Here is an 18,668-nt window from a genome sequence, read left to right as displayed (position 1 = left end):
CCACACTGTGGTTTCTGGCCAAGTATAGAAGCTTTGTACACATGTTAAATCCATCCGTTCAAGCAGACCAGCATCCAAGGCAACTTTCTGTTCTCTCAGACTAATTCAGATGGAAATAACATACATTTTTCTAACATATTTATAAGTATCTGGCTCATATTCTATTACCTTCAGGCTGTTATATTTACTTGAAGTCAGCAGAAGAACTTACCTGCCCTCTGACCCTTGACCCCATCACTGTACAAGGTCAAGGCCAGAACGGTCAGGATCAGTAGGATCCTGCACCAAAACTGTGCCGTCATGTCTGCCTCAGCTTTTACTACACGTTAGGCTGTGATGATCAAAAAAATTCCCCTCCTGTGAACAGAGCACATGAAGGAGATTAGTCATGACTTATCCTGAGAGCCTGCTGAGAAGAACAAATTAATCTTGTAAGCAAATAAATCTTGAATAAAACAGAAGGAAAGCAGGTTGTTTGTCTTGGCTCTCATTGGGAAATATCTGCTTAATGCTATTGAACAAGACTTTTCCACAAGATGTTGAAATTCTAATAGCCACAAATGGTACTGTGGGTTGTGTAAGTATTCACACACACACACACACACACCAGCCCCCACCCCCGCTTCCAATCTTATTCATTTTCCAGTGTTACTACCTGCACCAAAAACCAAAACTGAGAGCTACCTTTTTCTGACTAATTTACCCAGTCACTGACTTTTAGTGGGCGGCCTTGTCTAGGCAGAGACATCGTTGTACCATATTCTATACAATTAATCTCTTTTTTTTTTTATAACCAAACTTTGATTGATTGACATATTGTTATCTGAGCTTTGTTACAGACTTGCTTCTCGATCTTCACAATGCTGTTTGTGCAACATGCTATAGAGCTAGGCAAGATGCAAGGGTGTGAACTGCGCACAACACGATTTTAATTTTAGCACCCCACCCCCCAATATTATGGGCTATTTTGTGTAAGTTTCAGATTAAATTCATTTTATCTTTAGGTTCTCACACGAGACAAGTTCAAGTGTGGTGGTGGTGGTGGTGGTGGGGGTGGGGGATGCCTTTAGCCAGTGCTTTGTTCTCGCCAGCAGAAACATCTCCTCATGCTAGCACACAAATAGGTCAGGGTATAAAGACACAAAGACATTTAGCAAAGACATTTTTAAAAGATTTCCATAAAAAGAATTCACAACCGAACAATAGTTAATAGTTAATAGCTAACAATAGTTAGCCTGTGAACTCCCACTGAGCCTTTTTCACCACTCTTGACCTCCAGAACTGACTTAAAGCCCTTTATCCATACTTCCTTCCAGCATGTTTAACCTCTGAAACGACTGTCTGGCAAATCTAATCCATCATATACCATTATATAATGTCTCTTGTTGCTTTTCTTAGTGGTCACTATAAAACTCTGGATGAACTCCAACATCCAGCTGCAGAGAAGCTTAAGGTTTAACAAGCAGGGGAAAAAAAGGTTTATAAGATGTTCCTGGGTCAGGGAATCCAAACACAAATGTGTTCTAATCATTTATAATGAATGAGATAAACACTGCATGGTTTGCTTTTACATGAACTTATTTAACATTTTTTTTTTTTTTAAATCCGAAGCGTATCGCTCAGGATTCAATCCGAATACAGAGCGGAGCAGTCGAGGATTAAAGAACAGTGGTGCACTTCAGATTTAAACCCAAAATGTTGTAGTCACTTCCACAGACTTTAAACACAAAATTCCCCCTTTGGTTTTGTTGATTTGCCTTAATGTTCGCTCACACTGATCATGAGCATGAGCATGAATAATTAATCCTTGGTGCTACAGCATTCACAGTTTTGCCAGGACTAAACATTTTGCAGCATGCAGGAAATAAGAACATAATCAGCGACAGAATGGAGTTACTGTTACCATCCTGAAAATGATTCTTTAAAGTGTTTCATTCCTCCTGTACTACACTGACTTGTGTACCTTGTTCAACAATGACAAGTCATGTTTTTTGTCCAGTTATAGTTACATTTACTGTGCTGAAATTTCCATTAAAACAAGTTACACTGCATTGGAATAATGGTCATAAAGAAAACACCTCCTCAACTTATCCTAATTGGAACTTTGGGACGGTCTACTCAACCCTGAGCTCAGCAAATGACATCAAATTACCATGGCTGGTAAATGTTAAATAAAAATGATCTCTACCTCACCTGAGCTCTACCTCACTTGAGGTCTACCTCAACTGAGCTCTACCTTCCCTGATGTCTACCTCCCCTGAGGTCTACCTCACCGGAGCTCTACCTTCCCTGAGCTCTATTTTCCCTGAGCTCTACCTCATCTGAGCTCTACCTTCCCTGAGCTCTACCTCATCTGAGCTCTACCTTCCCTGAGCTCTACCTTCCCCGAGGTCTACCTCATCTGAGCTCTACCTTCCCCGAGCTCTACCTCATCTGAGCTCTACCTTCCCCGAGCTCTACCTCATCTGAGCTCTACCTTCCCCGAGCTCTACCTTATCTGAGCTCTACCTTCCCCGAGCTCTACCTCATCTGAGCTCTACCTCATCTGAGCTCTACCTTCCCCAAGCTCTACCTCATCTGAGCTCTACCTTCCCCGAGCTCTACCTCATCTGAGCTCTACCTTCCCTGAGCTCTACCTCATCTGAGCTCTACCTTCCCTGAGCTCTACCTTCCCCGAGCTCTACCTCATCTGAGCTCTACCTTCCCCGAGCTCTACCTCATCTGAGCTTTACCTTCCCCGAGCTCTACTTCATCTGAGCTCTACCTTCCCCGAGCTCTACCTCATCTGAGCTCTACCTTCCCCGAGCTCTACCTCATCTGAGCTCTACCTCATCTGAGCTCTACCTCATCTGAGCTCTACCTTCCCCAAGCTCTACCTCATCTGAGCTCTACCTTCCCCGAGCTCTACCTCATCTGAGCTCTACCTCATCTGAGCTCTACCTCATCTGAGCTCTACCTTCCCCAAGCTCTACCTCATCTGAGCTCTACCTTCCCTGAGCTCTACCTCATCTGAGCTCTACCTCATCTGAGCTCTACCTCATCTGAGCTCTACCTTCCCCGAGCTCTACCTCATCTGAGCTCTACCTTCCCTGAGGTCTACCTCACCTGAGCTCTACCTTCCCTGAGGTCTACCTCATCTGAGCTCTACCTTCGCTGAGGTCTACCTCCCCTGAGCTCTACCTTCCCTGAGGTCTACCTCATCTGAGCTCTACCTTCGCTGAGGTCTACCTCCCCTGATCTCTACCTCACCTGAGCTCTACCGTCCCTGTTTCGCATGTCTTGTTAATCACAGCACACATTCACACAGTTACGTGCGAGGTTTTGTCATTTGATTTTGATTTCGAATTCTGAGAGGTTTTCTCCATGTCATTCTTCCTGGCTTTGACATTTTTTGTTTCCGTCATGTTTTGACCCGGTTTTCCCAGTTCACGCTCTTCATCCTTTGCTTGTTTCTTCACTGTGTTTCCGCCTGCTGATTTGGATCATTACTAAAGGTTTAACTTGCAATTACATCCAACCGGCTCTAAGTCCATGACAACTAGAGAAACGATAACGAAACAAAAACGAATGATTTGCAGATGCTATCGAAATATTTAATCGACCCCTTCTGGCCAATCAGAATCCAGAACTCAATAGCTCACATAATCTCCACTGACTCTTCATCTTCTCTCAGTGCAGAACAAATGAAGAGTGTCTGTTTGTTTGTTTGCGACAAATGGTTCAGCGTGAGAGAGTAAATCTGTAGGATGTAATTAGCACCGTTCCAAACCACACTGTAATAATTCTCGCTAATGAGCGCTGTTTTTACGAGGACTCTAAATCGTGTCTTTTTTTTCATCTATTATAATTAACAGCAGTTTAAATGATCACAGAGACTGATCTATAATTAGGAAAGGAAAACCAAAGGAAGGAAAACAAATTCTTTCCATGCTTAGTTGAATAAACAGCAGTGGATGTTTTGGTAAGTGAACACCCAGTCCTGCTTTGGTCTGGTCCACTGCACAGGAACAGCGGCTGCTCAGAGCAAATACTGTACACAAGTGCTAAACTTACACAGACTGAACATCGACTCCATCCTCAGAACATAGATATTTACTCGACACCGTTTTTAGCTGCGACTAAACTTTTACCACATGGAGATTGCTAAACTTTAACAGACCTAAGGGACGCTGATGAGGAATGACAGCTAGAAAGAACTGGAGCCCGAGTGGAGCTGGAACCATTTTCACTGAGCTTTGGTTCAGTTCATGGCTGAACACACTCTTTAAGCGTTCAGTACCAGGAGTAACAGCAGGCAGGCACTTATAATTCTAGCTAAGAAAGCACCATTGTGTCCCTTAAGAGCACGCTTGACCTCTCTCACACACAGCACATTACACATGTGATTATGTGAGTAATGCGTGATCACATGTGAAAGTGCATTTCAACACGTCATGCCCTGAAACATGTGGCCTATGTGAAATGAAATCAAGTTAATAATAAGCCATCAATAAAACCTACATTTTAGGTTTAACATCTAGAAATAAATGAATCCATCCATCCATTGTGGGGAGTCTGGAGCCTATCCCCTGGACCAGGTGCCAACCCATTGCAAGGCACAATCACACACACACACACACACACACACACTTACTCACATCACACACTACAGACAAATTGGAAATGCCAATCAGCCTACAATGCATGTCGTTGGACTTGGGGAGGAAACCGGAGTACCTGGAGGAAACCCCCAAAGCACGGGGAGAACATGCAAGTTTGCGCACACAGGGAGGAGGTGGGATTCAAACCCCCAACCCCGGAGGTGCGAGGCAAACCTGCTATAACCATTAATCATTTGTAAAAAAAATAAATTAATTAATAAATAATGGATAAATAATTCATTAATTTGTATAAATCACATGTGATAATGATGTGGGGGAAAGAGAATTGTGTAAAAAAAAAAAAATTGAAGATAAATACATTGTGTGTAAAAACTGTAAAAATGAATAATGTAAATCATACGTGGAAAAAAAAATAGGAAAAATGGAAAAAAATAGGAAAAAATCAAATTTAATGACTCGGAATAAATGAATCCTAAACACATGAACTGTGAAAAATGTGTGAAACATAGCATGTGAAGTGTAAATTAGAATCAGGTGATTAAATGGATAAAGAACTGCTCTCCATGTTTGGTGTTTCCACACCGGATCTCTCTGCTAACACACTGGAGACTCACTCGGGCCAAAAATGAACGAGAAAATGAAAATTCCTGGAAATGATAGTCCTGGGAGTGAAGTGCAGATGAACAAACCAGACATTCCACTCCTGAGCACTTCCTGAGATGTACAAAACAGCCTACGGTCTCCAGAAACGTGCCCGGAGGAAAAAAAAAAAACTTGAAGAAACACAACTATGGGAACATCCATAGTTGAGAATCTCTCAGAACCAGAAAATAAATACATAAATAAACACCAACTTCCATCAGAGAACGTATCTCTCGAAATGCAGAACACTATCATAAAGGGATCTTAATTTCCTAATGAGGTTCTGCTTGGAACCGTCTCTAAAAGGAACACCCACTCTAAGGTTCTGTATTCAATCTATAAGGTTCCCTTCAGAGAAACAAACCGTAGAACGCTTTGAGCTGCTACATGCAAGCCTTGTTCCAATAATGTTCAGTCTTAGCAAAAGTACCCTTCAAGGTTTGTTTAGGCAGTTAATGCTTCTTAGCTTCTCAAAGTGGTTCTACGTGGAACCCTCTCAGAAAGGGAAACTCACAGTCAAGTTCTGCTAGTATCTTTAAGGGATCCTCAGATGGACAAGCTAAATGTTCTACATGGAATTTTTTTTTTTTTTTTTAATAAATAAAAAAGGTCCCTCAAGTACGCTTCATGAGGGATCTTAACTTCCGAAAGAAGGTCTACTTGAAACTCTGGCAGAAAGGAAAATGCAGTGTAAGGTTCTACTAGAATCGTTAACGGTCATCCAGAGGAACAAAGAAATGCTAGACACAACATTATTTCCCATGAATATATATATATATATATATATATATATATATATATATATATATATATATAATATACTCTCAGCAGAAAGTACAACCCTTCAAAGGTTCTAGGGAAAGTTAATGTTTATAGCATCCTAAAACAGTTCTACTTGGAACCATCTCAGCTAGAATCACTAAACAAAGACTCACTAAACATCCTACAAAGGTACAAACTAAACACTTCAAGATTCTAGGTGGATTTTTTAAATAGTGTGCACCTTTAGAGAAAAGTATCATTCAATGACTATTTGGATAGTTAAATGTTCCTCGCAAATGTGCTGTAAATAGGTTCTTTGAGGGTTTCTTCAGAGAGACAAACTGCAGAATGCTTTAAAATGCTACAAGAACCCTATTTTCTATGAATATACACTCTTAGCAAAAAGTCCCCTTTCATTAGTTCTTTAGGTAGTTAAGGGTCGTTAACTAAGGGATAGTTAAGGTAGATCGTAGCATCCTAAAAACATTCAACTTGGAACCCCATCAGAGGTGAAACCCATGTTATGTGTGAAGAAGATGGTCCATTCATATCTGTTTTAAGTTCTCCAGTTTGTCTGTGAAGGAACCCTTAATGACTCTGTTTCCCTTTAGGAGGCACAGAACCCTTAATTAGCGAAAAGTAAAAGGTTCTCCGGGTATTTATTGTACTTAGTGTTCTAAAGGTTCTTCACTTGTTCTTTAGATATTTAAGGGTTAACAGCCCTTACACAGCCCTCTTAACAGCCCGAGACACACTCTCAGAAGCTCCAAACTGCAACATGTTAAAAACCGACTACTTCTGAGAACCCTCTCAGAAAGGGAAACCCACTGTAAGGTTATACATACAGTCTTTAAGGGTTCCTTTATAGACACAAACTGCAGAACACAATATATCTATATATGTGAAAGATGGTTCATCCTTACCTGTGTAATCAGTGCTGAATGGAGAAGCTTCTCCAGCCCTTACACACACTCGAACACACTCACACTTTTCAACTTCCATGCATCCTCATCTTTTGATCTGGACCTGTACAGGTGTTGAAATCCCTCTCACACACACACACACACAGACACACACACACACACGCACGCACACATACACACACTGGGAGAGCGAGAGTAATCCACAGATGTGTGTGTAGTCAGAGGTGGTGGAGTGTGTGTATGAGAGAGAGAGAGAGACAGAGACAGACAGCAGTGTCACTGTGCAGGGGTGTGGGGGGGTGGAACCTGTGTTTAGAGGATAAGGTTTCAGTGGGTACGAGGTGGCTGGGCACGCAAGCTCACTTCAAAAAAAGGGGCCTGACAGACTCAGCCAATTATAGCACCAGATTCCTGGATATTTTTGTCTTTCTTCATCTCTCACTCTTCCTGTTTCATTACTTTATAACCTGCATGTGTCAGGAGAACACACCCCCAATCACTTGGTCATGGCTGAATTCTCCAAAAAATTGAGCTATATGAATAACATCTTTAAAATTGTGTTACATGAAAAAAAAAAAAAATTAAAGACTAAGCTATATAAATAACAATGAACATTGTTCTATATCAGTAATAAATAAAGAAATAATTAGCATTTTAATAATTACATTAAATAAATAAATAAATAAATAAATAAACAGTATACTGTGTTATAGCTAAAATAATAATAATAATAATAATAATAATAATAATAATAATAATAATAATAATGATGATGATGATAAATAAATAAATAAATAGATAAATAAATAAAATCTAATAATCAGTCACTCCAAGATGTTGCAATTTTGCAACCACGGAAATGAACACAAAATCCAGGAAATTCTGCAATATTCAGAGGAGCTTACAATATTTCAAAATTACTGCAGATTTTCTGCATATTTGAGCCGAGATGTGTCATGTGACATCATCACAAGGCACATTCAGCCAAAGCCCTCTTTGATTCACATATATCGAACATGAGTACAGCTAAAAGGTTTCATTTACCAACAAACGTCACTGTGAAACGCCGTGCAGAACAACTTCGTGCGTTAGTTTTCCGCAAAAATAGCACAAAAGGCCACAGCAAGATCAAGCATTTTTGGTCGCAACAATAACCAAAAAATCTCCACAAAATCCTGTACGGACTGATTAATAGCTCGTTATACAGTATGTGTTTGGTTATTCTCCAGTTCATAGACTGAAGTATTCACCTTATTGACATGAGTCTAAAATAACACCACCCTTACGACTTTCTCTTCTGTCTCCCAGCTGCTCAGAACTCATTTTTAGCTCACAATGCTTTACATGAAATTGTAAACTCTTATCACAAAGAACCCTTCAAGATGAAGATAGTTCTTAGCATCCTAAGGAGGTTTTATTTAAGGCTTTCTCGCTCCGAAAATACAGTCTACGGCAGGGTTCTAGGTATAATCTTTAAAGTTTCTTTAAGAACTATCCTTCGGTGGTTTGTCAGTTATTTTTTTGGGATAGTTGAGGGTTATAACAAGGGTTCTACTTGGAACCATCTCTGTTCAAAAAAGGAAACCCACTTTAAGGTTCTACACAGAAACATTAAGGATTACTTCAGAGGCAAACTGGAGAAGTTAGAGGCGCTAAAGTTAACCTTTACACCAACTTGCACAGCAAGATTTAAGATTTAAAGATACAATCACAACAGCAGCTACAATCAATGTCTTTTTCAGACCACCAACATACAAACAAACATTTGCAAAATGGAAGCAACTTATCCTTGAAGCCTCATGGTAGTCCACTGATCCATAACATCCCGACAAAAACAGACTTGTTACACTGGCAAAGGTTCAAACAATCCAATTATGTAGAAATATTTAGTCCAAAACACATTTTATATCAGTAAATCCCCACGGACTGCTGCTGCATCATTCCAAATTTTCTAAGAAGATCATGTTTTTATGAGTGAATAGCCCTTATCTGAAGATTTCAAAATGGCCTTCGGGCTGTGTCCTATCTATTGACACCTCATTGGAACCAGTAGGAGCTTCCATGTCCTGTCCATAGCCTTCAAAATCCAATGAGAGTCTGTGATGAAGAGAAGCTCCTACGTGAAAATCACGAGCTGAACGCTCCCAGTTGCATGGAGGACCGGTCCATCATATAGCCACTGAAATGCTGAAAATAATGATATCTTGCTTCACGGGTGAGTTTCAACACTTCAATTTAAAAGTACCTGCGTAAAGCTCTGAAAACTATGGCACAAAAGCGCGTAACAGTGCTCAAAGGTTTCAATTATGAATACACATATAAATATACATTTTGTAGCTTGCTGGATATTTGATGATAATTATAAGAAAAATCAAAAGTCGCAGCCTTTTTATCCTAGGTGTGTGTACATGGTTACCAAGCCCACAAAGAGTCTCCAAAAGCTTTTGGTAAAACGCATGGACATTCCCTTAGAAAAACAAGTGTAAAATATTAATTTAACTTTATTATTGTTATCACATTTGAATTTTGAGTAGGAAAGGATTCATGCTGTGGTCCCATGGTGTTTTCCAGCTAATAACTCCCAGCTGTAGGCATCTACAGGCAAAAGAATCAGGCATAAAAAAAACCCTTCTGTATGTTCAAACTTCTATTACTCAACACCAGTAGCACTTACAGTGATTCTGACTGCTGGAGGAAAAACATCAGAGTGTCATCTTTCAAAAGCGTCCAAAAACCATGCATGTACTTGAAAAGGTTCAAGAACGGCTTTAATTTAACTTTGGGTATGCCTTGGATAGGCGTTTTAGTCTAATTTTACTAAAACTCTAAGAGAATTTGCTATTACTGATGTTTGTAGAATAAAGTGGAAATGGTCCTAATATCCATGTTAAACGTATAACACCCAGTTTGTAATTGATAGAAGGTTGTCATTGGAATGTTTAAATGTGGAGGGAGGAGTCTCATCCATAAAGAGAGTCCACATATTTGGTGCAGAGAAAAAAAGGGTGTTTGTTGGGCCTGTAGCCAACGTTTTGCTTTTTCTTTGTTATATATTAAGTGTTATTTTTATTGTTGTTTTTTTTGTTGTTGTTTTGTAAATCGTTTTTTGTTGTTGTTGTTGTGGTTATTCTATGTTGGATGACCATCGTCCCTGTTAGTTTTTGCTTTTCTTGCTGCCTGTCTAGCCACTGTCAAGACGTCCTTACAACAACTGGGGTCAGAAGTGGGATGGAATGCTCCATGGAATAACTGACAGTAGAAGAGAAAACTGGAAGTATCAAGATGACTACTATATGGCAAGAACATAATTTTCTGGTCTCAGAGAGAGAAGAGGATACAGTGGAAGCGCTAGTCGGTGATTTGGAGCTGGAAGCTGCAGCACATGAGAAAGCCATTTCAAACGGGTTTCAGCAAGCAGTGAATATTCAAGATGTTGGGACATCTTGTACAAAGCTAGTACTCCTCAAGCTGATACAGACAATGTTGTGTTGGGACAGGAGTTTTTGATGGAAATGATGGATTTTATGCAAAAAAAATTTTTTGTCAAAAACCTAGCAATAAATGAAGATTTAAAGAACCCGTTAGCTAACATATTCACCACCCCTTACCTACACCAAGCACTTCTCCACCACCATTAAGAGTTATGATGGCACATTCAGATCAAGCTCACCCTGTTGACTGCATACAAGCTATAACTCAACCACTGGATGTACCTTATAGATGATATCATGAACCATGAATCCCTGAATTCGTAGAGGGGGAATTTGTGGAGGGTTTTTTTTTTTTATTATTTCGTTTTGAATGCATTGCAAGAACTTGGGAATGGCTAATGGATGAATGGGTGGTTCAAGGGGTCATTTTGTTTACAGGCAAGGCCTTGGAAGCATATGCTGGGATGGATGAACAGCAATCAGGTTTCTACGAGGACATCAAGGCTGCAGTACTGGTTAAGTACAATGTAACAGAAGAGACATATCATCAATGCTTCAGAAATCTCACTGTGCCATCTGGTGAGAGTGTCATAGAGACCTACAATTAAATCAAAGGTTTGTTCAAGAGGTGGATGCGACCAGAAGCTAAGGCTAAGGACCAGATAGGAGAGACTATCCTTCTTGAGCAGTACTTGAGAATGCTTCATCCAGATCTGAGGATTTGGGTTAAGGAAAATCAACCTCAGACTGGAGAGGAAACTGCAAGTTTGGCAGAGAGATATATGGCCACACATTTCTTACATATTGCAGATGAGGGACCAGCTGGAGAAATTCCATAATTTAGCCAAAGAAAATCTACATGCTGCCCAGAAGAGACAGAAGCTATGGTACAATACACATGCCAGAGAAAGATACATAAAACCTAGACAGAAAGTTATTGTACTGTTACCTTCAGGTAACTTGTAAGGTACTTGTAAACTGTTGGCCAAGTGCCAAGGTCCGTATGTTGTTACCCAAAAACTGGGCCCTGTAATGTATGAGATTCTGTGTCCTGAAAAAAATGTGTCCTAAACAGATCCACCATGTCAACCTGCAAGTTTAAGGAGATGGTGCCTGAACTTAAAGATCAAGTGGTAATGATGGTGTGGGCAGTTGTGGAGGAAGAAGGTGAAGTGGAAATGGAACAAACTCGACCATCAGGGGAGGTTCCAGGTCTTTATTCACACTTGAGCAGCCGCAAACAACAACTAGTAGAGGTACGTCAATCTTTTCCATCTCTCTTCCAGGAAAGACCAGGGCGTACCAAAGTTGTCACCCAGAATATCATCTTCAAAGATACTGCTCCAATCCGACAGAATCTTTATCGAGTTACTAAGAAGACAGTAGATAAACTGAAGACTGAGATTGAAATGATGCTGCAGATGGGAATAACAGAACCACTCAAAAGTGAGTGGACAAGTTCCATACTTCTGGTTCCTAAGAAAGACGGTGCATTGAGGTTCTGTACAGATTTTAGAAAACTAAACAGCGTATCTTGTTTTGATTCCTACTCAATGACTTGTATAGATGAAATGATTGAAACACTTGGTAATGCACATTACATGACCACCCTAGATTTATGTAAAGGGTATTGGCAAGTGCCACTTAACCCCTCTTGTAAGCCATATACTGCTTTCCATGTCCCACAGGGCTATATCAGTATACAATAATGCCTTTTGCTTTACACGGAGCACCAGCAACTTTCCAGAGACTTATGGATTGTGTATTGCAGAATATGAACAATATGCAGCAGCATATTTAACTAAAAAGAGCCCATTGGATGAGGGAATGTGAAGAAGCTTTCAAATCCCTCAAAGATCTGTTATGCCAAGAGCCAGTTCTGCAGTCCTCACATTTCTTGTCCAGGTGGATGCATCTGATGTCGGACTAGGATCAGTTCTGGCCCAAGGAGAGTCTGGAACCGAAAGACTAGTGCTGTTTTTGAGTAGAAAGCTTTTTGAGAGAGAGAGAAGATACTCTACAATAGAGAAGGAAAGCCTCACTATTAACTAGGCTGTGGACTCTCTCCAATATTACTTACCGGGACAGGAATTCACGTTATAAACTGACCACAGGGCATCGAAGTGGACGCAATCAATGCAGAATAGTAATTCCAGGATACTGCGCTGGTGGCCGAGTGTAACCATATAAAATTGAGCATTGTCCAGGTAATAAGAACCTTATTGCTGATTACACCATTTTTTTTGGAGCATGCCTAATTAGAAATTAAAGCCAATTCAAGAGACTTCAGAGTTTTTGCTTTTCTTTCTGCCTGCCTAGTCAGTGTCAAGAAATCCTTACAACATAAACTCTCAGCAAAAATAGTTCAATAATTCTTCAGGAGTTCTTATGAAAGTCTCTGAAAGGGGCTCTACTTGGAACCCTCTCAGAAGGGGAAACCATGGTAGGCTTTTACATACAGCCGTTGAAGGTTACTTAAAGGTTCTTTCAGAAGAACAAACTGGAGAACGCTTAAAGGTACTAGACAGAATAGTGTATCCTTCAGTGGTTCTTTGAATAATTAAGGGTTTTTAGCTTCCTAAAGTGGTACTCTGTGGGACACTGTCTATAGGGAAAGGGACGGACCAAAGAACCTTGTGCAACATTTTTCAGTAGGGAGTCTAAAAGGTTACAAAAATGTTGTTTGGGGTTGTTTTGTTTGTTTTTTATGCCTTCACATTATGTTTGAAAATTTAATTAGTTAAAACATGTAATTAGTTATAAGGGTTGTGATATGCCAGGTGATTGCCCAGCTGTTACTAAGTGGTTGTCCAACTGTTGCTGTGTGGTTGTTATGGTATTCCAACTGGTTGCTATGGCGTTTTTGATGGACATTTTAGCTGGGTTTAAAATGTTTGTGAGCTTTTTGTTACATAAAGTTTTTTAAAAGTAATATCAGTGCTACATACAATGAACTGTAACCTGTGTGTGTGTGTGTGTGTGTGTGAGAGAGAGAGACTCTTGTTCACTAAGACGTTTACCACACCAGATGTCTTGTGTGTATGTAGCAGCTCCATGATCTCTCACTTTATTTCCATCTCCATGTCCCCGGTGTACATGCTTTGAATTACAAAGTATTTTTACAGACCTTACACACACACACACACTTACACTTCCCAACACCCCTTTCCTTCCTTCAACCCTCTGACAAAACTGTAAGAACATCTGTACCAACATCACGGATCATATCTGCATTATAGCTGAGGAAATAAGCACTCGTGTTTCTTCATGAACATGCATAGGGTTGCAGACAGCAGGAACCTGAATCCTGGCCCATCTATTTCCACGCCAGAGCATTGTGTTTGAGAGACAGAAAGGTCAGAGGTCAGGCTAACTTTATCCTAGGCAGATGATGGGGGTTTGACGGGTTAGAACACGTGCATTAATGCTGCATTTTTCAGTGCCATTATGATTTTCACATTGTCATATACAGTACGTACATGGAATATTTGATGGTGTGTGTGGCTGTGGCTCAGGTAGAGTGGGTTGTCCATTAATCGTGGGGTTGGCAGTTCGATTCCACATGACTCCATGATTCCTACATGACTCCATGTGCCGAAGTGTTCTATGGCAAGACACCGATGGCATGCTAGCACCTTGCATGGTGCATCTGATACCGTTGGTGTGTGAGTGTGTGTGAATGGGTGAATGAGAACCACGTTGTAGAACCACACAGCAAAATCACCAGTGTTGATTTAACACCCACAGTATTTATATATAAGACTTATTTATATATAAGTCCAACGGAGTCAAATAAACCCTCTTGGTGTTAATTCAACACTAAGGATTTTACTGTGCACTAAGGTTAAAAAAAAGCGTTATATAACTGCAGACAATTTACCATTTGGTCATGGCCAATGTGTGAGTTCAGATATAGCCTTGCTTCATGTGTGGAGAATTAAAGAGACACTGTGTTACAGATTATTTTTATTAACCCACAGCAATGCTGAATCCTCTGTTCTGATTGGTCAGAAAGTGTTTGCTTATTTTCTATAACAGTTAATTTTCTATAAACGCACTCGTTTTGTTACTATAGTAACAATTCGTTTACTCGGACTTGTACGGAGGACACACCTCAAAATGAAGAATATGGTGAAGTTTTCTGTAAGGAGATGATGATGATGTAACATTTATGGAAGGAGTCTCCACTGTCACCCCACTGTAACAGTCAGAGGTAAACTTGCAAATTTATGTTATCACACTGTCATTGATTATTTAACAGCAAACAAGAACACACAAAGACATGTCACATTATACACCGCAAAATTCCTGAAGTTCTCGAATTCCTAGTAGAATCCCTTTCAGGAAGTTGAGAAACCTTATCCATTCAAAGAACCCTTAAGAATCCTTTTTAGAACTCCATTCCAAGCCGGTCCTTGAGCCCATTTTGAACAGCCAATTATTTCCCTAACTGCCTGGCTGTTGAGTAGGGTTCCACTCTCAGAAAACAGAATCCATAAAAGGTTCTTCATTCTGTGCCTCTGAGGAAATCCAACATGTTTCACTTAGAACCATACAATAACAGAGTTCCTTTCCTACAAACCCTCAGTCTGTCCGAAGATCTCTACAGGAACACCATTTTTTTTTTACATACCATGGCTGACGCTCCACTCTGAAACCAGGGTATAAGAGAGGTATTGTATTGTACAGGTTCAGTCTAGAACCCTTAAGGGTGATCTACTGTATGCAGAATAATGCAACATTTCTTTATTAGGGTTCTATGTAGGATGCCTTTAAGGATCTTAAGAATACCTAGCTATCTGAAAGAACTTTTCAAAGTGTTTTTTTTTTTCTAAGCGTGTTCTGTACGCGTGTGTGTATATGTATACATGTGTAATGCCAATAAATTCCACCTTTTGTGATTTCGTTCTTTAGAGGCTATTTTCTACTCCAGTATGATTAGAACTGAGCTGATCTGAGACCTGTGGAGCATGGTGGTGAGCTACAGAACTGATTAAGGCATGGATAAAAACTGTCATGTACTGACACTTGGAGTGTTAAAGGTAGAGCTCCAAGCCCCTCATCCTATCTGAACTGCCAATAAAGTGGAGTTAGCTGCAAGCTTAGTGCTCTGAGACCGAGTGAGTTGTTTTATCCCTCGTGTTATTTATCGCTGTCTGACAAAGGGATTCACAAAGCATTTACTCATCTAGGATCACATTCCTCTTCCTCTGGATATGTCAGAAGCCGAGTCTGGATCAGTGCAGGGTCTCGGAGGTGCTCTGGAAATACTAAGACTAATACTTTTGCAGATTGCAATATTCAATAATGCTTTATTGGAAATTGTAATGTGTGTGTGAGAGAGATGAAGTTAAAGAAAGAGAAAGATAACAAGAGAAAGACCGCACAATGATGGCAAGCTAGAAAAATAGAGTAAAGTGTGTGAGACAGACATATATAGAATAAGATATATATATATATATAGAGAGAGAGAGAGAGACTAAAGAATAAGGACAGACAGTTCTTACATCCTCTGAGAGTTAAAGTATTAAAGTGCAGCTTCCTGGATGCCGTAAACAGCCATCCTCTTGCTCCCTCTCCCCACCACCACCTCGGAAACTTTTCCCACCAGATTCCTGCTCGATGGCTTTTCCAGAACTTTCCCTATCTCCCGCTGGCGCAGTGTTGCCCCTGATGCTGCAGGTTTGCCCTCATCATCCTTTAATCCCTCTGCGGAAGATCCAGATTTGCTCTGGTCCTCGTCAAGCTGCCGAGCCTTGCGCAGTTTGGAGCGGCCAGCTTTGCGAACCTCTGATTGGCCGATATTCACCCCGCCACGTGCTGATTGGACGGAAGTCGTATTCTGGTGAGTTTGGAACAGATCTGGAGAGGAGTGAATGGCAAATTTCGCTTTGAGCGCCTGATGAGCTAGCTCTTTGTTGACCAACCTATGACCAACTGTAATTTGATTGACAGGTAAGAGGAGGGCTTTGCCATGATTGCTCACTTTCTTAACAGTCTGCTCCAGATCGTCCGCCTCCTTCCAGATGGAGTGTATCTTCTGCCTCTGAGCCTCCTTCACCTCCAGGGGGAGCTCTATCGGTGCTAATTTCAGTGGACGCCTAGGTGGAAAGTTCTCAAAGTTCTCCGCCTTCCTCTGTCTCTCCGAGGACCTCGCACAGAGACGGATATCGTGCACTGGAGCCACAGCAGATGGGAAAATGTCGGCATCGTTGGAGGAGCATGTAAGCGGAGCCCGAGCTTCTCCAGTGGGTGCTGCTGACACATGGGGGACAGGTGTGTGCGAGAGTCTGTCGATGCCACCGGAGTCTAGTGGATGAAGGGCGGAGGTCTTAGCCTGGCATGTCGGCGTGACTGCTTCATCCGGTGCCATCGTACACTGCAGGTGAGACGGGTCAATCTCTTAATCCAGACACCTTAATCTACATCTGACAGGATTAATACACAGTGATGGTGGAGTGTTTAATCTAAAAATACAAAGAATTACACCACAGTGCTGCTGAATCCTCGATTCTGATTGGTCAGCAGCAGCTCTGACAATAGTTCAGGTGTATATTACTGTGTTTGTTCTAATACATTATCATTTGTATAGTAACAAATCATATATTAATCTGGTAACAGTTTGTAAGTAACATGTACGGAAGGAGTCTCCAGCGTCAGTGCTTTATAACACTCAGAGGTAAAGCTGTAACTTTAAGTTTTCCAACATCATCAGGACAGAGGAGTTTACACTTTGGGGTTTCTCAGTAACGAGACAAAGCTGTGTTTTGTTTTTTTATTTCTTTGTCTCACTAACTTCAGTAGAGAGAGAAGAGAGAGGCTGGTAAGGGAACGACTATAACATGCTGTAAGTGAGAACTACCACACAACATTAAATATAACTATAAATAGATAAAACGCACCACGTGTCAGTCTTTAATCAACAAACAGTTGATTTATCACCATAAACATATTTCCTACATATTATCTACATTCTGGGGTCACTTTATTTCATTTGGTACCACGCTGCCTCTCAGGCTCCGCCCCCTACAGTTTAAAGACAGTTGCTGGAAGTGATGTGAATGATAAGAGTTTCTTAAATGTCAATGCTATGTAAGGTGTGTGTGATAGATATATATATATATATATATATATATATATATATATATATATATATATATATATATATATAAGATTTTGGATGCTATAGACTTCCATAACGTGTTAGCTACATTAGTCTCATAGCTCTAACTTATCTTTAAACCAGCCATGATTAAATAATCCTTGTACAATTCACAATAAGAGGAGCATTATGTACGTTTATTTATTTATTTCTCACATAGTTAATCCTGTAAGTTTGATATAATATCATACCAGTAACACGACTTATTATTTATATTACTCCACGTTATTGGATTGATTGTCTGTTTGATTTGACACAATAACTCTGTGTTTTTCACCTCTACTGTCAATAGGTACACTTTTTTTTTTACACAAAGTCACTAAATAGCTAAATAATGCCCATTTTGAAAAAAGGTTCATACTTACAGCTGATCGGAGCGTCTCCTGAGAGTGATATGTGTGTCTGAGACGAGATCTCTGACAGTAAGGTCAGAGGGATTAGGGTCAGGTCTGTAATCTCACTTGATTAACTCCATGCACGTGCACACACACACACACACACACACACACACACACACACACACACACACACACACACACACACACTGTCAGCAACACCTCAGCGTCTCTCACGTGTTATTATGTTCTGTTACGTATTATTATGTCTTGTGATCAATTAAATGACCCCTAGATGGCGCCACAGGCTGTGTTTAGAAACCGCACGCTTCAGCATGATTGTGCATTTAAACAGTCAAGTCCCGACTGAGTTACAGTTCTATCACTCAGGTCTGGTCGTTTTAATGGCGAAATGGAACAACACCAAAATCCAAACCCCTGCTAGTGTCAGTGATGCAAAATTCACAGACATTTCTATCTCAGGAAGAGAAATTAATAAGGTGTCACTTCTTCTACACTTTCTCATAAGAGGATGGCATTTTTATTAAAAAAAAATAAATAAAAAAAGAATTCAGTCAATTAAATATTTAACATGAATTTCTTACTCCTTTTAAAGGTTTATATATCACTTTCACACCTGAGATTTCATGGGAATATATATATTTCTTTTATCGTTCCTTCCCCAGCCTCTCTCTTCTCTCTCTTGAGGTTAATAAGACAAAAAAAAAAAGTTTTGTCATGATACAGAGAAACCAAAAAGTGTTGACTCGTCTGTCCTGAAGATGCTGGAAAACTTAAAGCTAAAGCTTTAC

At 40.3% G+C, this 18,668-nt stretch overlaps 2 protein-coding genes across 4 annotated transcripts in view; both read right to left on the bottom strand.

Moving 5' to 3' along the window:
* Window positions 1-7,203, bottom strand: part of col22a1 (collagen, type XXII, alpha 1) — a 75,537-nt gene extending 68,334 nt beyond the window's left edge. For both annotated transcript variants that reach the window (XM_053685776.1, XM_053685777.1), the window contains exons 1-2: window positions 6,929-7,203; window positions 212-357 (exon numbers count right to left, since the gene is read on the bottom strand). In XM_053685776.1, coding sequence (XP_053541751.1) covers window positions 212-302 — 91 coding nt within the window. In that variant the 5' untranslated portion in view covers window positions 303-357; window positions 6,929-7,203. The remainder of the gene's footprint in view (window positions 1-211; window positions 358-6,928) is intronic.
* A 7,854-nt stretch (window positions 7,204-15,057) lies between these two features.
* On the bottom strand, window positions 15,058-18,209 carry LOC108274600 (uncharacterized). Of its 2 annotated transcripts, none has more exons than XM_017484812.3 (2): window positions 17,887-18,209; window positions 15,058-16,787 (listed from the first exon to the last, which is right to left on the bottom strand). In XM_017484812.3, the coding sequence occupies exon 2, from the start codon at window positions 16,730-16,732 to the stop codon at window positions 15,887-15,889; it is 846 nt and encodes a 281-aa protein (XP_017340301.1). In that variant the 5' UTR covers window positions 16,733-16,787; window positions 17,887-18,209; the 3' UTR covers window positions 15,058-15,886. The 2 variants fall into 2 exon arrangements, with proteins under 2 accessions (XP_017340301.1, XP_017340300.1); XM_017484811.3 differs by having other exon boundaries at window positions 15,059-16,738; window positions 17,887-18,207.
* Window positions 18,210-18,668: the final 459 nt, after the last annotated feature.

The sequence above is a fragment of the Ictalurus punctatus genome, chromosome 14 (assembly GCF_001660625.3).
Source record: "Ictalurus punctatus breed USDA103 chromosome 14, Coco_2.0, whole genome shotgun sequence".
Taxonomy (NCBI): Eukaryota; Metazoa; Chordata; class Actinopteri; order Siluriformes; family Ictaluridae; genus Ictalurus; species Ictalurus punctatus.
Note: the sequence above shows the minus strand (reverse complement) of the source record. Positions and strands in the feature narration are given on the sequence as shown.

What these genes read in the sequence shown, in the direction of transcription:
- LOC108274600 (XM_017484812.3), bottom strand. Translation starts at nt 16,732, where the DNA reads ATGGCACCGGATGAAGCAGTCACGCCGACATGCCAGGCTAAGACCTCC.